General features: G+C 46.4%; 1 protein-coding gene and 1 long non-coding RNA gene across 9 annotated transcripts in view; one reads left to right on the forward strand and one right to left on the reverse strand.

Annotated features, from left to right (window-relative positions):
- The window catches only part of LOC147016524 (uncharacterized), a 27,320-nt gene extending 19,161 nt beyond the window's left edge, over positions 1-8,159 (reverse strand). For both annotated transcript variants that reach the window (XR_015049081.1, XR_015049080.1), the window contains exons 1-2: positions 7,284-8,159; positions 6,618-6,701 (exon numbers count right to left, since the gene is read on the reverse strand). This is a non-coding gene — a long non-coding RNA (uncharacterized LOC147016524). The remainder of the gene's footprint in view (positions 1-6,617; positions 6,702-7,283) is intronic.
- Positions 1-25,029, forward strand: part of LARS2 (leucyl-tRNA synthetase 2, mitochondrial) — a 91,250-nt gene that overhangs the window by 54,834 nt on the left and 11,387 nt on the right. For 6 of the 7 annotated variants that reach the window (XM_085845236.1, XM_085845237.1, XM_085845234.1 and 3 more), the window contains 6 exons: positions 2,690-2,827; positions 6,323-6,426; positions 8,157-8,342; positions 13,126-13,295; positions 17,317-17,391; positions 18,223-18,334. In XM_085845236.1, coding sequence (XP_085701362.1) covers positions 2,690-2,827; positions 6,323-6,426; positions 8,157-8,342; positions 13,126-13,295; positions 17,317-17,391; positions 18,223-18,334 — 785 coding nt within the window. The remainder of the gene's footprint in view (positions 1-2,689; positions 2,828-6,322; positions 6,427-8,156; positions 8,343-13,125; positions 13,296-17,316; positions 17,392-18,222; positions 18,335-25,029) is intronic. The other variant, XR_015049079.1, reaches the window with a different exon arrangement.

Consider the following 25,029-nt stretch of genomic DNA (forward strand, 5'->3'; position numbering starts at 1 on the left):
GTCACAAAACTACAATCAGTGGAATATTACACCAGGCCAACACGGACAAACCCTGAGGGATATCAACCAAAGGTGTGCTCATCCTTCGGCATAATGCTCATTACGCAGACCACCATTTGTGACTGTAGCTTTGAGCAGCTGAACCAACCCCTAACCCTCCCCTGTCCCCCTTCCACCCACACCCTGGTATAGAGCCCAGACATGGCCCTCAGTGACTGTTATCTGTTTCTACTCTTGAATTCACACCTGACCTGAATGATCATCTATCCACCAATGACAATGAACTCAATGGCAGAAGTAGCCGAGATCTGGCTGAAGGAGCAATCTGAAACTTCCATTTCACTGGCATTGATAGTTTAAAGGACAATTGGAGTAATTTTATTTAAATAAAGTTTGCACGTTCTTGGACTATTGTCAGTACCTTGTTCGTAAAACATTTTGAGTGCCTCCTGTAGCTCTTGCTTTCAGCATCTGGTGGCTTTTCAAACACTGCAAATTCAAACGACGCCTGAGACAGTGTTTTCCACCTTCATCAAACAGGTGTGAGTTGATTGACTTTCCCATGGAAGAATGGTGCCGCATCCCTCCGACAGAATTCCAGATACTGGTGGAATCTATGCTACGGCGTATGCAGACCATCCTGGTTGCACGTGGTGGCACAACACCCGATTCAGTGACTTTAATTGATATTTCCAATTTTTTGTGTCCACGACCTGAAGCTGTCTAACTACATCTCACTTGTATATATACTGGCATGCTGCTAGTTTATATGTAAGAGGGAATATGTTTGTTTCTTACAAAATCTAAAACTTGATTTTCACTAATCCCTAATCCTTTGCCATCTGTTTGTGAGCAGGATATCTCAAAAAGTTATCGACGGATTTGCACAAAATTTGGTGGATGGGTTGGTTGTATGATAAGGACAAATTGATTAAATTTTGGTGAAGATCGGATCTGGATACTAGAATTTCTTAAGTGATTCTTCACTTTTGAGAATTGAGGCGAAAAACGATACATAGCATGATATTTCAAAACGTTGTGGACAGGTTATGACAAAACTTGGTGGATGAGTCAGGTGGGTGACAAGAACGAACTGTTTCGATGTTGGTTAAGGCCTGGATGCAGATCTAGCCTTTCAGTGGGATCCAAAACGTAAACCATTCAGCCTGGCGGAGGGATGTGCTCGACAGAGTGTCGATATCGTTTGGAAATGGGAAAGGCACTTTTTTGAAATGGGAAATGATATCAAGTGTTAGGTTTCTGAATCTCTGTGCACCACAAGGTTGTGTTGTTCCTGCTTCTCTATTTTATTTGTACACACGTGACTGCAGCAGTTAAAGTTTGAATTGTACTGTTGTTGTTGTTGATTAGCCCTGGTCAGTTCTACTCGAACAGGCCTGCCCCACAGAGATAGCCAATTGATCTCCCAGGAGCGACCAAGAGATCTCTCACATCTAAAATGCTATGCTGTTGTCTTTTTTTGGAGCCGGGACCACGTAGTCTTCCACAATGTGTTTTATTGTGTGTGGGGCAGACTGGCAGAGGTTGCAGGTGTCGTCAGTGGTGATGTCGAGTCTTTGTTTGTACTGTAAAAGCTGTGGGTGGTGTCCAACGGAGACCTGAAAGGTGAGCACACTCATACCTGGGAAGTAATTTCTCAGACCGGGGAAGATCAGACCTGGGAAGAATGGTGGTGTTGTCAAATATGCAGATGATAGTCATTAGCAGATTCCTACTGAATGATGCATTTGAAAATGTGAATGAAGACCAGAAGTTTGTCAACTGGTATGACCGTCACCAATTGGTTCTTCACGTCAATAAGACAAAGGAATTATTTTTGATTTTTGCAATAAAGCAGGATGCCTTAATTATCCGTGATCATAGAATCGAGCAAGTTTAGGAAAGTATTTGGCATAGTGTGCGCTCCACCAAGTGCCATTCAAGTTTATTGAATTGCCAGTGGATGTCAAATTTTCTATTTTAGAACATGGCCAATAAATTGAATCTTGAATAGTTTGTTCGTTTGTATTCGACACAAGGCTGTGGGGTAGTACCATCGGCTGAGGGTGCAGCGATGCTGCTGATGCAACGCAATCTGCTGGTTAGGGCAGGAATTTGTAATTTGTTCAGGGTGCCGGCAATAGCTCTAAGGCAAGACCATGGGATCTTTAACGTCCACCAACGAATGCTGGCAGGTGGGACGCCTGTTTAACGTCCATCCGAGGGACGAGACACTCATTGATGAGCCACCCTGCCTATGAAACACTGGGATGACAGTTTAGAGCTGGGTCTGGATTCGAACCCAGGCTAGACAGCTTTTAGGCAAGTGTGCACACCTCTCGGCCATCCTGCCAGCCCAAATCTTGAATCATCGTCCTCTATAACTGTGATTTTTTTTTTCTTGACCCTTTCTCACTCCCCACTTTCACCCTTCTTTCCTGCAGGTTGCTGTCTCTCATGTCCCTCTATTTGTTTGTATCTGGTTGTTTGTATCTGGCTGTTTCCCCACAACTCCACTGTCAGTAAATTACCTTTCAGTCATTTTGTCACCTTGCCCTTTGACAAGCCTTGTTTCTCCATACCATAAAACTGTGATGTAAGCCTCATGTTTATCTGAGAATTATCATTGAACTAAAAAATGTTGGAACAAACTAACCTGCTGTTTGTTGTATCTTTCTCTTTGAATCAGACCATTTGACAAGGTAGTTGCAGATACCTGGATGCCAGTAGATGTGTATGTGGGAGGCAAGGAGCATGCGGTTATGCACCTTTACTACGCTCGCTTCCTCTGTCATTTCTGCAATGATATGGGTCTGCTCAGCCATCGGTAAGCTTGAGACACGTGTCACATTTAAAGCAAATATAGTGCATGTTTGGCTCCACCAATTCAATTTTTCTCAAGACTTCCTCTCTAGTCAATCTTGCTCTTGTATACGGGCAAGCCTTGTCCTTTGTTTCTTCCACAAGCACACTGTGCCGTCCAGCAGGTAAATTGCATTCACACCATTTACCGAGGCATCCTGACCAGGCTGGATGATCCTTGGACTCCGATAACTACATCTCGCTTGTACATTCCTTCTCATGGCAGGATCTCAGAGTTTGTCTTGACTCAGAGCCCTATGATTACACACATGTACCACATTACCTGCTGTCAAACCCTTCAAGAAATTGTTTCCCAATTGGCTTTCACATGTTTTCGCCAATTGTGTGAAATCATTTGCATCGATGGGAAGTGAGGATCTGCTTGACGTTTTGTCTGTTACAATGATGTCAAGAGTATCAATTTCATCTTTCACCCCAATTCCATCTTCACGTAGTTTTACTTTTTATGATGTAACCCTAAATAACTTGCTGCTCCAGAATTTTGCAATGCACCATTTTGCAATCTCTGTGGGTTATCCTTGAGCCAAATACTTGTTACATAAATTTATTTGAATGGTGGATACAATTAAGCCGCTATCAAGCACGACGAGACATCGTCTCTGTTCCATCAATCTGGTAAATTAATAATTCAAGGTGTGTGTTTGGTGTGGAGCTACTAAAGTGTAAATAAATAAATAAATAAAGATGTCGTGCATAGCACGATACTTGTGAAATCCCTAAAACAAATCTGACCTTAAAAATAAATGGTGGTTGAATCCAGTGACCTGACATGCAAATGCTCTTAAAATTTCAAATCAATCGGTTGAAAATTGAGGATTTTAGAAATTGCATGTAATTTGTGCACCTTTGGCCTGTGGTGAGCTTTTTGCCTATGGTGACCTCAAAACTAATAGGTGGTTGAATTCAGTGAGCTGATATGAAAATACTGTTCAAATTTCAAGTCAATCGGATGAAAATTTACGATTTTAGAAACTTGACCAATGTTGACCTCGCGAAACTTTGTCGCTTGACCGTCACAGGGACGGTGCGTACAATCTGCAAAAGTTTCAGAGTGATCGGCTGAGCGGTTTGGCCTGTAGGCGGGCAGACAGACAACCAAACAAACCGAATAGATCAACATACTTGGCAAAAAATAATTGGCATACTACCAATGGAGGTACCCTATACATGTGTAGCATGTGGTATTTCTAAAATCCTCAAGGAGAGGGTATTGCATTTGGGTCCGTCTGTTTGTCTGTCTGTCTGTCTGTCTGTCTGTCTGTCTGTCTGTCGCCTACAGGTCACAATTTGGACCTCTGTATCTCTGAAACTGCACCAAGGAAAATATTGAAACTTGGCACATAGCAAGTACTCACAGGGGGAATGAGTGTCATTTTTTATTATGACATCATCAGTCCCTTCATTATGATGTCATAATTGCATATGTAGAATGCCATATCCGATCGGCATGAAAAATTTTGAGGGTCATCGAGGGATAAAATGGTCCACAGAAAAAAAAAATTGATGACATCATTGGTCACATGATTCAGCAGCCATATTGTTTTTAAAAATATTTAAAAAACTTCAAAAATCTTCTCTGAAGTGGCTGAACAGATCGAGGCGAAACTTTACACGTATGACCGCCTGTCCATGAGGAATAAAAGGTTCACACATTTGATGTCATTGGTCACATGTTTTGGCAGCCATATTGGATTTACCCTAAAACCCATAAAAATCTTCACCAGAACGGCTGGACAGATCGAGGGGAAACTTCACACAAGTGTTCCCCAAGCCTTGTGTGCGCAAGTGTGTTCAGGAATAAAATTGATAGGTCACATGGTTTAGTAGCCATATTGGATTGAAGAGAAATATTAAATGATGTTTTCTTTGGAACCACTTAATCGATCGATGTGAAACTTCACAATTATGATCTTGTATTGATGGGGAACACGTTTTAAATTTCAAATTGATCAAACATATGGTCTTGCAGCCAGAATTTTTTTTTTAATTGATCTGGGTTCTTTCTGATTTTTACTTACGAAATATTTAGATTTCGTAAGTATATTGATGACTTCCGTCGTGTGTGTGTGTGTGTGTGTGTGTGTGTGTGTGTGTGTGTGTGTGTGTGTGTGTGTGTGTGTGTGTGTGTGTGTGTGTGTGTGTGTGTGTGTGTGTGTGTGCGCACGATAACTCGAGAACAGAAGAAGCCACCAATGTCAAATTACACCACGTGATTCAGGAGGGTGATGGCTAGCGCTGATTAGATTTTGGTCAAAATCGGTCAAAGGTCAAGGTCACAGTGAGGTCAAACATTCGATTTTTGATGGTTTTGTACAGAATCATCGTAGAAACTTCTGGTTTGCGTCGCTACCTTCTCTCGAGACAGCTTTTATTAGACAAGGTCAGAGGTCAAGTTGACGATTTAGTAAGTACCAGTCTATGACTGCTTGTTTGTTTGTTTTTTGAATAAGGCTCACTTGGCTGTGCTTGGATGGGTTTGAAAGTAGAGGAGTAGCAGCTGAAATGTGAATCCTCTTCAGGTTCCTCCTGATGACTTCATCTTTGTTTTTTCCTTGTTTGGGTTCGTTACTGTATAACTCCAACGCAGGACTGCACCTATTTGGTCTTCCATTCAATTTGAATTGAATTAATTTTAATCCCATTCTAAGTTGAATTGAATCATAATGAAAAACGTCATGGGTCAGGGGCAGGTGTCCAATGAAAGCTGGACGTCTTGGTACCCTGTCATCACTGCCAGCAGTTATAAAGTGGCAGTTCTAATTCTGTCTCGTTTTAATTACGGAACACACCAGTTCACAAACGCAACACAAAATACACGACACAAAAGAGGTCCTGGTGAGGGTCTGCAATCTCTGATTGCTCTTTTTCTTGTTTAGTTTGAGTTGTGATCACAACTTTTTGAAAGTTCTGATCAATGTGAATTCAATATTGCTAAATGATAAGCTTGGTTTCTTCTCACCCAAACTACGCTGTATTAATACCAGTCAATGTTGTCATAATCGTAACAAATACTGGTAGATTATTTGAGTCAATTGTTGATGCTCATAACATCCATCTATTGTAACTCCTGAATGTATCGAAGACTTTTGCACAACAGTGTTTATCAACTTTACCATCTCCACTCCCTACTTACATATTTCTTTATTAAGTTACTTAAATGTAAAATCTATAAGGACTTGCATCGTTGTTTGTTTTTAATTACCGTTTTTCTAGCAGCATTCATGTTCACATCTTTAATGAACATCACCATTGTTAAAAAGCTCCAAATCATGTGCTATTAGGGACAACCTATATTTTCCTTGCCTTCATATACCTTACACACACTGAAGCTGCACCGTTTGTCATTTACATGTAACTGACTCAGCAATTGCATTTTCAGTGTATTTTGAGCCATTTTTCGTAGAAATGTTAATATTTCCACCAATTGTTTTATTTTTAGGGAACCATTCAAAAAACTTCTTGTACAAGGTCTCATCAAAGGGCAAACATTTTGGGTGCCCAGCACGCGGCGCTACGTACAAAAGGCATGTGTGGAGTTCACAGGTGGGTTGTGCTGAAACCTTTCCCTGGACATTTCTTAACCAACTTTAGCACGTGACATCTCTGCATTATAGCTTTCATTTTAGAGACCCTTTCCTCGTATGCACCAATCCTTTTATTATGAATGATAATACGATGCTCCAGGCAAGAAGGAAGTAGGTAAAAATGAAGAAGCAATTGATGGTGTTACGTACCACCTTCAAGCCTCAGAATGAGTGGTCCCCAAGTTCTCGAAGGGATAGCACAGCAGACAATTCAAACGATCACTTTGAACTTTTCTGTCAATTGACAACCAGGTGACAACCAGTGCATGAAATCAGCAGAAGGAATTTTAAAATGCAATTTATTAAATCCCACTATCTATGACTCAAGCACTAATATCATCAAATAAGAATTCAGTCACAATAAATCATCAATCATCAGTCACTGTAAAGTTCCGCCCAGGACATACAAGTCACGTTCAATGCTTTTTAAATCTTAATCAAAGTCACAAGCATGTATTTCAACGCAGTTTCAATCAATTCCACAACAAATACAAAAGCAATTTCCACCCCTTTAAAAAGGCAATTTTAAATTCACGTTTTAATACACCCCTTTCCTAGGATACGTGCCGTGAACCAAAGTCAGAATGTTGCAGTGAGTGTCCGAACGTGCAATGGATGAAACCTTGCCGTCGAAGTAAATGCACAATTGAATGAATTTTGCCGTGTCGACGTGAAACGTGCAATCAAATGAACGGTCAGCCATGTGCTTGGAGTATGCGAGCCCCACGAGAATGATCTCGCCTTATGGAAATCTCACCGTGACTGGCCGATCTGTGAGAAGGTGTGGGGAGGATGGATAACCTTGGTTTGAGGTACCTGGTGCAGATGTCGGCCTGGAATGTCATCGTGCAGCTACGTTACACTCCGAGTGTTGCATTGGCTCCGTGGGAACACAACCAGTCTGCTAGCAGGAAAGGATCCGAACACTTGCGAAGGTTCACTCTATAATGATAGGGTCTGTTGTCACGTGCGCCTCAATGAAACAAGGCTCACGAGCCGTCACAGCCCGTCTCCCACGGTGTGCAGCTCGCTTGGCAAAACAAACTCAAGTGTACCCAGCCACTCAGCTGGTTCACCTCCAGGATCTCCTCCGCGTTGCTTCTCTCGAAAGCTCATCACTTCACCTTTTATGGTACTCATGCAAGGTCAATCCCGAGACAAGGCAACACTCAGTCTGGATGCACAGATTAGCCAAAGCTTGACCATTGGTTCCGAGCGTTGTTTTCCAGAACAAATCTTTCACCCAGTTCGTTTCACGTTAACGTAGGAGTATAGTGCTCACGTTGATCGGTTTCAGCATCAACAAAAGCCCTCATCAAAGTTCTGTTGACAGTCTATTACAGTGCAAAATGCCATTGACGCATGCAGTTGTCTGTGCACGTATCCTTTCACGCAGTGATCACCATCCAATTTATTTAATTTCAAAGAGTTGCCTTTCACACAGCACTTAAGCATTCCCAAACATATATAGGATTCTTGTATAATTTGCATTAATCCATAACAATAGGATAAGCAATATTGGAAGAGGAACATATAGAAGAGACATTTGCTCATGGGTAGCTCCATCATTATCAAGGGTAGTTGGCCTGTTCAAAGAAAGCAACAATAGAGCATGTTCATTGGTTGTCTTTACATCTCGAGTCTTCTTTTAATGGCGCTTCTTACGCCCTGGATTGTCTGTTTTCACAGAATATGGTGAAGCTGTACTGAAGAAAAATGGTGAACGCGTGGTCATAACCTGGGAAAAAATGTCCAAGTCCAAACAGAATGGGGTCGATCCATCCGAAGCGTTTGGACAATATGGCTGCAGCACTGTGCGTCTCTGGCTACTGTACACTGGACCTCCGGAACAGGACCTCCTGTGGGATGTTCAGTGTGAGTACTGTAATGTAATATCTGAGTCCGATTCATACTGACTTTTTGGTGTATGCCATCCTGCACTCAAAGATCAGATTTATATCTTAATCTAGGAGTAATGCAATTATTTTAATCATCAACTTAATTGAGGAAATGTAGGTGAGGTTGGGGGCATTTATTTTTACCTTCACCACCAAAGGTGGAAGGTGGAAGGTGGAAGGAGGTTATGTTTTCACCCCTGTCTGTCTGTCTGTGTCTGTCTGTCTTTGTTAGTTTGTTTGTGATCAAAATATCTCAAAAAGTTGTGGACGGATTCGGACGAAACTTGGTGGATGAGTTGGTAAGGTGACAAGAACAAGGTCATTAAATTTTAGTTCAGGTCCGAATCCAGGTCCAGCCTATCAGTGGGAAACAAAACATAAACTAATCAGCCTGGTGGAGGTATGCGCTCTACCAAGTGCCCTTCTAGTTTACGTGTGCAAATATGGCAGAATTTTTGTGCAGCAACAACTGCCCTTGGCTGACTTATATCCCAAGTTAAGACAATAATGCACACCGTTTTACTTAATGACAAAGTAAGTAAATAAATATCAGTCTTGGACTGACTTGTGAGACCTTTTGTCTTAATTGAACCTGGGATCATCAACACACCATGTAACATCTACAGTAACATTTGACACTGGATGAAAGCTGCCACTTGAACACTGAAGTTTTTGATGACTCCGCTGAGAACTGGAGCTGGTATGCATCGTTCCATGTGCGATTCCGAGCGGCTTAATCGCGGAGAACCGTCGGTCCGAATTATCCTGTTACTCCGGCAATGGCTGCTAATTTCCCACAACATGCGACACGCTCAGTCAATGGAAGAATCGACGCAACGAGCTGAGAACATTCAACAAATGGAGATATTTATTCACAATAATGGGGGGATGAGGGAAGCACACAAGAGCAGATTTAAACCGAATATAATGAATGCAAGTATATACAGCGAAGGCACTTAAACATTTCACTACTTACTAGGCGGGCCCACGAACACACACACGCACACACACCCAGACAAAAGAAATGGTGGCTATCGCCTTTATTAATACCCCCAGCTCGGAGGGAAGGTGAGCTGGAGGTAAGAGTCTATCTTGGACCTTCCGCCTCGTGCGGTCTTCAAGTACCAGGTCCTCGGGCCGAACTGGACACCCCCCACCCCCCCCCCCCCTCAGCACAATCCAGACGATCCAAGCGGTGAAATCGGCAGGGCGGAGGCTGGCGGGAGAAGTCCCTCCGTGTGCAGATACCCTCCAGAACTCGTTCGCGACCAGAACAACAGGGGAACGACGACGTCCAGAACGACAAGAGAATCACGCCCAGCTCTACAACGCGCAGACCACGCCTGACCCAGAACAGAACGCACTGCTCTCCGCGCGCAGACTGCGCCTATTATTATACCCTCCGCTTCGAGGGGGGCGCCTCCTCACAAATCCGCCCTCTCCACCCGGACGACCTTCTGCGTATGCGCCCTCGTCATCCTTCCCATTGGTCAAAACGGGCAGCAAACCCCCCGATTGGCCAGGTGGCGTGGTGGCATCACTTGGACCCGCCCTCCAACAGGAAGCGGAGCAACAGGTTTCCGCCCACCCCTGACGTCGGCCAGAGCGAGGTGAAGGAAGCGATGCGGTATGGTCGGCTGCGCTGTCGGTGGTGGGAAAAAAAAAACGAAAAGCAAACCTGATTATTAAAATAACTTCACAGCGCAGGAACATTTAATTACCCATTAGACCAGGGTCGGCGAGCTATCTATAAAACACGTACTTACCGAGATAACTGAGCTAAAGGACCTGACTGTTGAGTGTGATCGTGGTGTCCAGATTCGCAACACTACCCCCTCCCCTTTTTACAGACTTGTCCCGAGTCGTCAAATTTTCGTGTGACCAGCATGTGTAAGTTTCCCCCTAGTACAATTTACCTTCGGATCCCTGAGTGCGGATCCCTGAGTGATCCCTTTTTACATGTCCCAAAAATAAATAACCTACTGCGCTGCGTAACTAACTAAACAAACTCACACAGACTCATTCGGACAACTTAACTAAAATTGCTGGCGCAAAAACAAACATGCAGGTGGGGTTCAACTTATTTACAATCTTACCTAATATTTTACACACAACCATGGCCCAGGACCTGGCATCTGTGGGAAAGAAGACATGGCATAGTTAGTCAATAGTTATGTGAGGGTGAGTGCTCCGCAGCTGAAGGTCAGACGTCTTCGGGGCCTGTTCAAAAGGCCCCTTTGTTTGTCACTGAACCTTCTTTCTTTTTTTTTCAGTTTTCAGCTGCTGGAGGCAACTCACCCTAACCCGGCATGCCATATGCCATCCCACAGGCCATTTGAAGGGGGTTGCCAGGCTGCCCAAATGCAGTCTCTGGTTCCCTTGTGCAAGAACAGGGAGGTAGCCGGCTGCCCAATGCAGTCCCTGGCTCCTCCTTGACATGAACTGCATGGATGATGCAGCAGATGGAAGATGCAAAACACAAAAATGGACTGGATGGATGCAAAACACAAGAACGGTGCACGGGCTGCACCATTGCAGTCCCCGTGTGCGGCTGCCTGCAGGGCAGTCCTTGCAAAAACACTGGCGATCCTGACGCACATGGTGATGGTTGTTGACACGGGGCAAATGCAAAATAGGGTAGCAGGCATGGGGTTGTGGCAGAGGCAGGCAAGGCATGACAAGGCAAGGCCGGAACAGGCCGCTGTAGCACAAACAGGCCGGCAGATGAAGCTGGCCGGCCTCTGATGTGGTTCCCTCAGGTCTGGAGGGAGTACGGTGGTGCCGGCCGCTCCGAATGCGGGCTTGGACCTACCCTACTGTCTCCCCCCAACCTATCGCCTTTGCCTGTCTCTGTCCAAACCCACTGCCTTAATTTGTAACAACAAAACCAAATTTTGCCCCTTTTTATTTTTTTATTATTATTTCGTTTTTTTTTTGTTTTTTTTAATAATCAGTCTCCCTAACCCACTTTATTATCCTTGTCCGGCTAACCTATCATGTCAACCTAGCCTACTCCCAACCCCTACGTTCCCTGTTTTGGGGGGAATAGGGAGAGACTGGCGTCCTGTCTCGAGGCCCAACGAAGCCTCAGAATGGCCTCCTCAGAGTTCAGTGATCTAACCAAGGCGGGTCCAGCGGCCTACAACGAGCGAAGGGATGGATGGTGCGAAGGGGTACATCTCCTAACTATCCTACTTTTTATTAAACCTAAAACTACCCGGGGCTTTCTGAATACGCCTGACACTTAACTATAGGTTCTATAAACCATGATTCCCGTCGCCTGTGTTGGTGTGCATTATAAATTTGGGCCTAGCCCTCGAGTTTTCATTCGTGCCCTTGCACAATTTCGTGGCTGGGCAGCGTGGCTCACTTAGCAGGAACTACCCTCTGCCGAACTCGAACCATGGCACCCCCGGGCCCTGAGGCTGTCTCAGAGCCTACCAGCTCCCTATGAACGCGGGGGGTTGCCCTCTCTGGCATTGCCCCCCTCCGATGCCCACGTGGCATCTTTGGCGCTACGGGCCCCGTTTCCGACGAGTCACCCATGCCCACTACACTCTCCCGGTCCCGTGGACCCTTGGCCTACTCTGGCCGACTAGTCCGGTGCCCGGGGTGCCCTCTAAACAATACTCACCGTTCAACATCCACGCTCCCAGCTGGTCCATGAACTCCTGCACCCCTCCAAATGGGTTTCGTGCCTTCTCTCAACACCAACAACAAAACAACCTCCTTTTGGTAATATAATTTATTATAATTTACCTCCTCTATATAATTAATCTCTCTCCCCTTCCAACCCCCCCCCCTTTCCCTCCCGGCCTTGATCTTATAGCCAAACAAAGCTTAACTACAATTTTCTCCCGAAATGACATCCCGCATACCAAATTTCCTCTCGGAGTTCATAAGCATGCTAAGTTTGATCATCATCATCATCATCATCATCATCATCATCATCATTCGACATGGGCATAAGCCCGTGGTCGCCTCCTCAAATTATACACCACCAGAACCACTGCCACCGCTTTCAACACAACCCGACTTTCCCACACTGCTGCTTTGAGTTCAGTGATATTACACCCTGGCCACTCTTGGATGTTATCAACCCGACGCATCTTTGGTCGGCCTACCGAATGATGTCATCCCTCCAGAAAACCAATCAAACAACAGCTGCTTGCCAGCTCACCAAACCGAATCACATGGCCCAGCCATGATGCCTTGTGTTCCATCACATTGCCACTGCTGAAGCACCATCAATCACCGATCATCTCCATTAGACTCTCGTTTGTAACACGGTCGTGCCACTTGATGTTGAGCAGGTGTCGCCAGACGGTTCGGCCAAAGCCGTCTCATAGCCTGATCTCAGTTGCCTTAAGCGACAAGGTGGTGACACCGTATGGTACTCTTGACATGATTAGTGCCTGAGCAAGCTGTGCCTTTGTTTCTCAGCCAACATGGGTGAAACGCAGGTATTTACACTGCTGAAGGGTGGATTTACCCATAAGTTTGATACGCAATTTAAATTGTAACGGTAACCCCAAGCTGCTAATGGCATCGCTCGAATCAAACTCATCTCATGCTCAGGCTGTTCTGTGGAGCGTTTACTGCAGCGGGATCAGGGTCAAGTCTGAGTCAGGCCCGGTCTCGCTACAATATCCTTCTTTCTTTTTTTTCAGAGACATTTTTAACGAGACTTTCTTTTGATTTTTCTTTGAAAAATAAACTGTTTCCAACTTTTAACCATTAAAATGGTGTTTGTGCTCCAGCGGATAAGCTCACGGGTGTTTTGCGTTGGCAAAAACGCCTCTGGATGCTGGTTACTCAGCTACGAGAAGTACGTGCTTGTGGAACAATACCAAATCCCTCCTGCCTTTCTTCTGCTGACCAGAAGATAGTAAATGGACTCCGTGACAACAAGAACCTCACCATCGAAATGGTAATGCCTGATAATTTTCTGTATCACCTTTTATATTTTATGCTCTTCTTCATCACCAAACTGCGAGAACCATGGGGAGTGGGGGTGTTCATTCTGCGATTCTTACAATTTTGGTGATTAAGGATTCTACCAACGACGAGAACTCTTCCTGGTTAGTCCACTTTCTTTTCCTCAGTTTATAGGGCTCATAATGGTGTGTGTGTGTGTGCGTGTGTGCGTGTGTGCGTGCGTGCGTGCGTGCGTGCGTGCGCGCGCGCATGAGTCCACATGCTTTATCCACATCCATTAACCTATTCTATCAAATGATTTATACTGTCAATGTCTATCCATCACTTGACTGACGTGTTTAATGAGAAGACAGCAGGTTGTACTTTACAAACGTATTCCATGTCTGTCTGAATGTCATTGAGGATGTAAAATGAAGTGAAATGCATGAAAAAGTTTTTTATTTATTTATTTATTTTTTTAAATAACACATTACACATAGTTGTTACCTCCACCACCGAAGGTGAACGAGGTTATGTTTTCACCCCTTTCTGCCTGTTTGTTTGTTTGTGTGCAGGATATATGTATCATGTTGGGTGTGTGACAAGGATGAATTGGTTTGATTTTGGTGAAGATCCTAATCCGGATCTGGATATGAGAATTATTTTATATCAAGTGATTCTTCACCATTGAGAGATAGGGCCAAAAACGATAGAGTACTGTATAGCATGATATTTTTAAAATGTGTTGGGCCCGACATGTTCTCGTGGATCAGGAATTACCTGGCGGAGGTATGCGCTCCACCGAGTGCCCTTCTAGTTTGTTCAGCTTTGGACGGTATCAGTCAACATCATCTGTAGGAAAGAAGCACCGGCACTAGCATAGCTGCCACCACCAATAATGACGTGCCTCCATTAGGGACCATGATCAAACATCATGACTGCAGCAACTATGTGGCTTAATCGAGTTCGTTTTAACATTCGATCCAGACTTTTCCTCAATCGTTATTATGATTACAATACTCTGATATGGTCATTATTTATCGGGTAAACATGTTTACATAATTGAAGAAGGAAATCAAAGACTGTTCAAATAATATGGAATAGTTGGAACAGAATATTCAAAATGGGATGGACAGTCTGTTAAGGAACCACATAAACCCTTTAAATATGAACATGAGAACATAAAAATCACTTTTTACAACATTTGATGATCTATAAAATATAAGGTTTAAACTACAATTCTCTCCAGATATGCAGAAGTGAACATAATTTTTCTCATCCAGGACCTTCATATGAACAATAAAATGTCACTCTTGTAGGATGGAGTGCAGTAGGTGATTTCTGAATCTCCATCGCCCGTAGATTGCAAATTCATTTGCGAGGAACCATGACGTGAATAAACTGTGCGATGATTTAATCTTAATACCTTGGTTGTACACACTGAAAAATCATCACAAGCCAACAAATTTGGTATCAAATCTTTACCAAGTGATGCCTCTAATAGATCCAATACATTGAACAGCACTTAAGGTTAAGTATAAATAATCATAATAAGTCCTGTTAATTTGATTGAGAAATTTGATGAAGTGTTTGCTTTGATTATTATTCCCATGCTTTCGAAGAAAAGCGGGAATATTGTGATTGTCTCTGCCATCCGTCCGTCCATCCGTGCGTCCGTCTGTCTTACCCTGTAACTCCTCCTACACCGTTTGAAATAGGAACTTGAAACTTTGAGACATAGTAGATATATGTATGGGGAAGTGCACAACACTTCCGATTTTTTTTTTTTTTTTTTTTTTTTTTTTTTTTTTAAGTGTATTTACCATTGTACATGGTAAATTCTTTTATAAAGAACTTACTTATGTGGCCCCCATGAGTGACAGTCACAGGTTTTACTGTATTTATCTAATTCTAATTGATTATGAATAATTATAATTAATATTATACACAGTTCATTCCCATGATTAAATTGATGCACAGTTCTATATTGCTAGACAGTGTTAAATTAATGTTTCATGAAATGTTGACATGCTTGCAATGACTTCTGATTTAGTAAACATAGTAAGTCTTTGGTCATCAAGCACATCAAATAGAAAAGAATAGTCAATCCATTTTGCAAGATAAAATTTCACCTAGCGTTAATGGGACAAAGCAGTGCGCGCGGGAATATGCGATGGTGTGCCATCGACAACGTAGTTCGAGTTTGTCATTGTCATTGCATATCTCTTCGGATGAATATTCATCAGAAATGCACATTCGATACACCATTGAACAGCCATTTGAATAACCTTTCAAATTGATACACACCAATCAATGAAAAACGTATTCAAAAAAATTACCCCCGTGCGGGAGTGACGGTCATCTCTGCGAGAAAATATATAGCCTCCTGAAGGTAGGGCAGTTTTTGCAAACTTTGAAGTCACGTGACGCGAAAGCGAATATCGAAAATCCGGCCTGACAAAATTTAGATATTGTCCCATAGATTTATATGCCACAATCAAATTCAAGATCGCTTGAGAAATATAGGAGGAGATAGATTTTGTAAATCGTCGTTTTCGCATGAAAATCGTCATTTTCGCATTTTTTGCCAAATTTGAAGTCACGTAAAACGAAAGCGAATATCGAAAATCCGGCCCAACCAAATTTAGATATTATCCCATAGATTCATATTCCACAATAAAATTCAAGATTGCTTGAGAAATGTAGGAGGAGATAGATTTTGAAAAATCGTCATTTTCGCATTTTTTGCCAACTTTGAAGTCACGTGACACGAAAACGAAAGCAAATATCGAAAATCCGGCCCGATCAAAATTTAGATATTGTCCCATAGATTCATATGCTACAATCAAATTCAAGATCGCTTGAGAAATGGCGGAGGAGATAGAATTTGAAAATCGTCATTTTCCCAACAGATGGACGGACGGATCGAAAGACATCTCCACCCATATTATTAGGTCATGCTCGATGAGATGACCTAATGAGACGGGCAGCTGCTAAGCAACCATTCCCTCAAAATTTCAGAGTACGAAAATAGCTTCACGCGATTATGGGTGCCTATCAATACGTGTTTAACGTACAATTCCAACCATAAATATTTTGTATTAACATCTTTAGGTCATCTCTTCGAGCATGATCTAATAATATTGGTGTTGAGAGGAGAGGTGACGATCCGTCCGTCTGTCCGTTCACAATGAAGTTGAAGCGGGAGATCTGGTCATTAGTGATCCTGATAGAGGTCGATGAGACTTACACGATGGTATGACTTTCAAGATCACCGAAGGTCAAGGTCAAGGTCACGAGGCCTTTGAAGTTGCGAAAATGACGATTTTCAAACTCTATCTCCTCCGCCATTTCTCAAGCGATCTTGAATTTGATTGTAGCATATGAATCTATGGGACAATATCTAAATTTTGTCGGGCCGGATTTTCGATATTCGCTTTCGTTTTCGTGTCATGTGACTTCAAAGTTGGCAAACAATGCGAAAATGACGATTTTCAAAATCTATCTCCTACATTTCTCAAGCAATCTTGAATTTGATTGTGGCATATGAATCTATGGGACAATATCTAAATTTGGTCAGGACGGATTTTCAAATTTCACTTTCGTTTTCGCGTCACGTGACTTCAAAGTTTGCAAAAACTGCCCTACCTTCAGGAGGCTATATATTTTCTCGCAGAGATGACCGTCACTCCCGCACAGGTGTATTTTTTTTTCTCACCCAGAACATTCCGAGGAACAAAAAAATATACCAAACAAGTAGAGTACTGGAGTTGGGGAGGGGGGGCTGCATAGTAACCCTGTCCAGCCCACGGACTAATACGCCTTGTTGGAAGAGCGCCAATTGAATTGGGTCGACTCCATTAAATGTCCCCGAGTCACACTTTCTAGCCCTGATCGTCTCTCATTATCTTGACTGGATTTTGCTTTTATTTTTGCTGAACACACTCCTTACTGTATATTTGGCATCATAACAAATTGCTCATTTTTTGCTTGGGAAGTTGAAAAAAAAGTTTGTTCTTTGTTCCTGTGTGCAGGTGACTCGCAATTTCACCAACGACTTTGGACTGAACGCTGCCCTCTCCAGATTGATGGGTCTTACAAACCTTCTTGTACGTTTCTCACTATATCTCTTCTTTACCTGGATTCTTGTAGTTTTTACTTTTAGCAGCAGTTTAAAAAAACAACTTTGGTCAATCTGTTTTCTCAGCATGTCTCGTCTGTAACCCAAAGAAAGAGTAGTGTCGTTTTGTCACTATACACCTCATCACCTGTATTAAAATGGACATCCTTCGTTTAATTTTGGTTTCCTCTGCATTATTATTGTTCTTCTTCCAGTCATTGTCTTTAGTTGTGTGTGTACATGTGTGTGTGCGAGCGCAAGTTGCTGTTGTTGGCTGCTATCTGCACACGTGGATGGGTTTTGGCAGGTGGAATGAAGACCGACCGCATCTCAAAGTGTGCGTGCGTGCGTGCCATAATCACCCATGTGTAATCCGTTATTGTGTGTAATACACAGGGCACTTTTCAGATAAAATTCTCAGGAAAATACCAGTTTATGTGTATAGCCTGCACCCCAAAAATGAACTCCAGCACAGGACTGGAAATGTAGTTGCTTTAACGTGTCACTGTCTTTTTGTTCTTTTTTTCTTTTAGTTGCTTCCACGTCTCACTATCGCCATTTCGTTTTCATCTGTCAAATCAATAAAGGTGTTTACTGTGGGTTTAGTGTTTCACTTGAGTTGTGGTTTTTTATTGTACTTGACACAGCTTGTGATTTGAAATAAGTAAAAGAGATGAAAAAAAAAATACAATGGAAATAAATATTTCCTATTGTTGGCTTTGGGAAATCTGCACATTGTCACCGAGGGTTTTGTAAAGGCACCTGGTATGCATGATTTTAATTTGTTTTACTTGTTTTTATCCTCTCCCTTCCATCCCAGAAACTACCTGAACATTTAATGCTACACTCGGTCGCGTTTGAGGATACCTTTGCTGCACTTTGCATCATGATTGCCCCACTGGCACCACATTTTGCTTCAGAGCTCTGGGCAGGTTTGCTACCACATACTCATGTGTGTGTGTGTGTATTTATATATATATATATTGTTGTGGTTACCAGATTCGCAAACCACCATTCAGGTCCCTTAGGTGAGGTATCTCGGTAAGTGCATGTGTAGTTAGGCCCAAACCCGTTGTCTAGTGGGAATACATGTCATTTATACGTGCTGCGACTCTTCAGGATAGCCGTTTTTCTTTTACTATCTTTATTTTGGACCAATCGCCACCATCACAACCACAACAACAACCACCAACCACAACGCCGCTTCACCACAACCGCCATGACCTTTACCGTCGCAACTCGCCACCATCGCATCACCGTCATCTCGCGCCACTCATGGGCACCGATGCTGGACTCGTGTAGGGCGCACGTTGAACAGCGTGTACAAAATCACGGATTTTCTGCTTCAAAAACGGATCGAAACGACACACGCCCACTTTTGCCGTCCAATCGGTGAGCGAGGGGCGACTGGCTCCGCCCCAGGGCGATCGATATATGCAAATTTGTGGATCAAAAGCCTTCACGCCCACTTTTTCTCGGGCCAATGGGGAGCGAGGTGAAAGGTCAAAGGGAGGGGTCAAAGGCGGGTTACGGGGGGGGAGAAAAGGACGGTGTTCGTCAGGCAAAGGAGTAGTAAAGGTCGGAACGAGGCGAAGGAGTCGGAACAGAGAGCCAAGACTTCGCGGGCGGTGGAGCTGCTCGTCGTGTGCGTTGAAGGCGGAACGGAGGGGACGAGCTGTGGAGAGGCGGCGAGGGCGGACCAGGGGGTGCTCGCGTCGTGCAGGGAGCTGCACCCCTGGGGAGGCCGGCAGCGCGACCTGGCCGAGGTGGAGACGCCGTCGCGCACATAATAAAGATCCTCTATACCCCGAGCATCAGCAACCCCTCCCTGTTTCCCCCCGCGCTGAGATAGTGCGACCAAGGGGCCCTGCTCCCACCCCCTGCCAGGCACTGTCCACGAGGCCCGCGGGCTTGCGGGCCATCGCCGCTCCGCGTCTCATCACCAGACGGGTAGGCCCGACCTGGTCTCGGCCCCAGGCCTACCTCATTCTTGAGGGTATTTCTTTTCCTTGGTTTTGGGTATGTGTTGTCGGGCGCCGGCCTGTGAAGTAGAATTGTATAAGTGTTGCCGCGTGCTCGGTATTTCGTATTAGTTCTGCACTGTGTTTTCACTTTTATGTTTGCTTTTTGTGTAAATGGAATTGTGTTTTCTTTTTTTGTGTGCATTTGGTGGAATTGTATTTGTGTGCTTTCCGTTCGTCGCGAATAAATGTGCTTTATTGTTGAACTGTTCTCCCGCTTCGCTTCGTCTTTTCCTCCATTGAATCCCCATCTTGCTTCACGTAAAGGGTTGGTAGTGGGGTGAATACGCCCGATAATTAATCGAACCGTCGAGGTCGACGATAACACCGCCGGTTATTCTGATAGTACGGAACGGGTCGCCAAAGTGGCCCGTGTCCGGGTCGACCTGCGGCGAGGTGCGATCGCCCGGTCTACCCTCCGCGTGGGTACTTAGGTAGTTCGAATTTGGCGAGCAACCCTATCCCACGCGGGGGCTGATTGGCTCGATCGCGGTGAGACCGAAAGGTCCACCCGTGACTGGTTCCCGGCGTTAGTCCGAGAGGGTCACGACTGGATTGTCCGTCCGGTGGGCGACGTGCCGCGATTCGAGTTACGTGGCCGTTCACACGCCGGCGGGCGCGAAAATCAGCAACACTGGTGTCAGGAGTGGGATACAAATTCATCGCCCTCCTCGCGGCACTGGTATCGGAGAACAGGAAAACGGGCTCTCCTGTCTCCGGCTAAATTTACGGGAATCGGTCCAGGGGTGAGAGAAGCGACCCCCGATTCCCTCCAAATTACGAGCGAGCAAATTAACCCTTCACGAGAAGCAAGATGGCGTCTCAAGGCGAGCGGGAGCCGGGGGTATTAGAAATGTATATGTGTAATAATGTAGAGTCCATGGTCCAGGATGGAATCCCCGAGCAGGAAATGTTGATTGTGCAGGAACACGGACTCGCCCAACTGAACCCAAGGCCCGAGGTGGGTGCGGCAGCGGCCGCGGTGTATGACACCTCCCCCCCCCCTCTCCACCAAGACCCTTCCCCAACCCTTGCCGAAACGGCTCAGCTGAGTGCATCCAACATGGCCTAGCTATGTCCCATGCTGGCGGCAATGAACAAAAAAATGAATGAAGTGAAAACGACGACGGATACAAATACAAATGAAATAAAAACGAAATGAAAGGCATGAACGAAAGGATGGATGCGAATACACAAAAAATGGATGAAAAGATGGATACAAATACAAATGAAGTGAAAACGACGATGGATGCGAATACACAGCAAATAAACGGAATGGAAGCAAACATGAAAGAAGAAATGAAAGAGCTGCGGGGTGAGACGCAGAACATGGGCCGATGCCTGCAGGCGGGCATGAAGGCCGTGACTCAGGGAGCTGGGAATGGCGACTTCACGTGTGGGAGCAAACGAGCTGGGTGGGGGTGCAACGAAAGGACAGGCCCGCGCGGTGGAGGCGGGTGGAAAAATAATTGTGGAACGTGTTGGGCGAGGGTCGCGACGGTGACCAAGAGGGAAAAATTAAATGGGGAGACCAAAACGTGTGAGAGACGAGACACGAGGTGACGATAAAGGAAATAATAATAGTTGAGACAAGGGAGGTAAAGGGTGAAGAGTTGGCAGTGACGGTAGCCGGGAAGGGAACGACAGAGGAGAGACTACACGGTGAGGACGGGGTAAGTGACGCACACACACACACGGAGGTAGCGGAGGATAATGGGGGGTGAGCTCGCGGAGCGTGCAGGGACCCGGTGCGAGCAGCTGGATGGCCTCCTCCAGGAGCGAGGGGAGGGAGTATGCCCGCTTGAGGCGCGTCACGACCGGGAGAGATCGCACGTGCTTTGCGAGGTTGAGGGGACGGGTGCTGTGAACGAGTGCACGGAGAGCTTGGGGGTATAGAGGCCCCGGAGACCCTTTGTGGGGACACGAATCCCCAGTGTGGTTGTCCCTGTGTGTGTGGTGCAAGGTGTGAGTGCGGCCCCGTGTGTGGAAGCGACCCCGTGTGTGAGTGGTGTGGTGGGCGATGGTGCCAGATGCAGCTTCTCCAGCACGCCGTGCGTGGGTGAGGCACCGTGTGTGAGTGAGGCCGTGTGTGTGAGTGAAACGGCCAGTATGAGTGAGGCACCACGGTGAGTGGTGTGGTGGCGATGGTGCCGGAGTACGTGCTTCCCAGCACGCCGTGTGTGGATGAGGCACGGTGTGTGAGTGAGGCACCGCGGGTTAGTGCCCCCGCGTGTGTGGGTGAGGCACCGTGTGTGGATGAGGAACCGCTGCTGAGTGCCCCCGCGTGTGTGAGTGAGGCACGAGTGAATGGAGCACCACGTGTGAGTGGTATGGGTTATGCAAGGGAGGCCGTGTGTGTGAGAGAGCGGGATGAGAGGGAGATGTCGGTTGGCATGCGGGAGCACGCAGCCGCGTGTCCCCGTGAATGTGATGGTGTGGACTGTGTGCGTCGTAACACGCAGGTGTGCGTGGGTCGAATGGCGACGACGGGCGACAGAGGAGAGAAAGCCGAGTAGCGGCTGTAGTTGTTTCTCGCGACCGTGCCGGGTTCACCCAGCAGTGAGCACGCGGTTCGTGCTGTGCAACGCGCACGAGACCGCCACGTGCTCGCTATGGAGTGAAGTCCCGGTCCGGAAACGCACGCGGTGGATTTGCCGATCCCGCGGACGGACAAAGTTTAGGCAGGTAAATGGATTTGGACCGGACGGGTTCTCCACGCGATCGTGTGTGTTAAGCTCCAACGGGCAAAGCACATGTGTTCGCGTGGGGAACTCCTCGAGACGTGTGGCTTGTGTTTTTTTGCGCACGGTGACGCCATGGCTGCACGTGGGTTGGAATTCGGCAGGAGGGGTATCTCTGCCGGATGGTCCCGGCCCAAGGAGGGACGAGGAACAACGTGCAGCTGCATGACGTCACGGGCAGGTGCAAAGTGCGCGAGCTCTGAGTTGCCGCGCAGGTGCTGCGCATGGAAAAAAAAAAAGCAAGCCTCACTTTCGGGTGTACAGGATTCCTGGGCAAGGGTGAAAGACCCCCTTACCTGGGCACAGGATGGAAACTAGTTAGGGGAAGGGTTAGCTTAGTTAGACCGACTTCATGGGGCAGGGGTAAGTCCTCATGGAGTCCGTGGGAATGGATTAGGTAGAGGGATTTAGTGAGCTTTAGGTGGGGAAATAAAATAATTAATGGGATTATTTGGAGACATGGACAGACTTATGAATGTGTAGAGTTGACGTAGTTTAGCTAATGAGGTTAAAATGGAACGTGCTGTAGTTTAAGGGACGACGTGGGAGCACGAGTTAGTTAGGGAGGTAGTTAGAAGGATGGCAGAATTCAGCGGTGTGTGTGTTGAAGAGTTGGTGAGTTGTGAGGTGAGTACATGGTGAGTGAGTGAGGCCAGCGGGTCTGTGTGTATGGAGTGAATGGGGAATGCATGGTGCGATGAGTGATTGGGGGGAGGAGTGACTCCCGCCCAAGGGACCCCGGGGTCAGAGTAAAGTGAGTTAGGGGGTTAGTCAAATTGAAAAATGGAGGTTGTTTTGTTGTTGGTGGGAAAGTAGGCTCGAGACCCATTTGGAGGGGTGCAGGAGCCCTGTTGACGGGCTTGGGAGCGTGGCTGCGAAAGGTGAGTATCGCTGGAGTGGGTACCCGGGCACCAGGCTAGTCGGCCGCGGTAGACAAGTGGCCCATGGGGGCCGGGACAGAGTAGTGGGCACGGGTGCGCCTGCTTGGTGCGGGGCCCGGGGCGCCATTAGCCGCGTGGGCAGTGCAGTGGGCACGGGTGACCCTCGGAAAGGGGCCCGGAGGCCGGCCTGCCACGTGTGCGTTTCAGGGAGGTGCCATGGGGGCACTCCTCGGTGTGAGGGAGCTGGTAGGCTCGGGAGGCAGTGTAGTGCCCGGGGTGCCATAGCGGGAGATTCGGCAGAGGGTCGTGCCTGCCAAAGGGAGCCACGTGTCCCAGCCAGGAGACCGTGTGAGGGCACGGAGGGAGAATTGGGCTGCGAGGCCCGAAATTGTGCTGACACCAACACAGGCGAAGGGGATCTGGGTTGGGAGACCCAATAGTTTAACCCAGAGGTGCTTGGTGAAAGCCCCGTGGTAGTTTAACAGTTAAATGGTTAGGGTAGATTAGGAGATGTACCCCTCCGCACCATCCATCCCCTCGCTGTCGTTGTGGGCCGCTGGACCCACTTTGGTTATAGATCGCCGAACTCTGAGGAGGCCATTCTGAGGCTTCGTTGGGCCTCGACACGGGACGTTAGCTCTCCCTTGTTCCCCTCCGGGAGGGGAACGTAGGGGGTTGGGAGTAGGCTAGGTGACAGAATAGGTTAGCCGAACAAGGACGATAAAGGGGGTTAGGGGACGATTTATAGTGGGGAAGTAAAAATAAAAACAATAAAAAAATAAGTTGGGGCTAAATTGGGGTTTGACAAATTAAGGGAGTGGGTATGTACAGTGACAGGCAAAGGCGATAGGTGGGAGGGAGACAGGTAGGTAGGTCCGAGCCCGCCTTCCAAGTGGCCAGCACCACCGCACTCCCTCCACCAACCTCCACTGAACGGCAAAGGCTGGCCAACTTCATCGGCTGGCCGTGTTTTGCTGCAAGGCAGAGGCCGGCTAACTTCGTCTGCAGCTGCTGTGCTGCAAGGCCTGTGCCGGCCGGATCATCTGCAGCTGTGGTACTTCAAGGCCTGTGCCGGCCAGTTCATCTGCCGGCTGTGTTTGCCTGCAACGGTCTTCTTCTGCGGGCTGTGTTTGCCTGCTCACCTTTGCCATGCCATGCCCACTGCCCACGTTCACCAGCCCCGTTCAATTTTGCTGTGCCCCCCCCGTTCATTTCCATGTGCGCCAGGATCAAGGCAACAGTTTGCCAGCTGCGAGAACTGCCCTGTTGGCAGCTACAACACGGGCCTGCAGTGGCAGCCCGTGCACCGTGTTTTGCGTCCATCCATTCATCCATTCATTCGTTGTGCTCATTGCGTGTGCCACTTGAGCTGGCACGGAGACTGCGTTGTGCAGCCCATGCACCGTTGTGGTTCACTGAGTTCAGTTCAAAAGGGAAGGCTTTGGACTGCGTGTGAGCAGCCAGCCACGTTCCCTGTCACCTGCATTGTTTGAGCCAGAGACTGCATGTGGGCAGCCTGGCTCCCTGCTAACTGCTTTCTTTTGCAGAGTTCAATGATCCTGGGCCATGGTTTAGTGTAAAATTTGTAAGTTAAGGTTAAGATGTACTGTAAATATGAGTGCGCCCCCGGCATGTATGTCTTAGCGCCGGCAATTTTATTTAAGTCGTCCGTGTGAGTGAGTTTGTTTAGGTAGTTACGCAGCCCTCAGGTTATTTATTTTGGGGACACGAATACCATGAATGTCGCACTCAGGGATCCGTAGGTAAAATGTACTAGGGGAAACTACACATGATGGCACACGAAAATTTGACGACTCGGGACGAGTCTGTAAAAAGGGAAGGGGGTAGTGTTGTGGTTACCAGATTCGCAAACCACCATTCAGGTCCCTTAGGTGAGGTATCTCGGTAAGTGCATGTGTAGTTAGGCCCAAACCCGTTGTCTAGTGGGAATACATGTCATTTATACGTGCTGCGACTCTTCAGG

Source organism: Eptatretus burgeri, chromosome 11, assembly GCF_056783735.1.
Source record: "Eptatretus burgeri isolate ZD-2024b chromosome 11, Ebu_testis_v1, whole genome shotgun sequence".
Taxonomy (NCBI): Eukaryota; Metazoa; Chordata; class Myxini; order Myxiniformes; family Myxinidae; genus Eptatretus; species Eptatretus burgeri.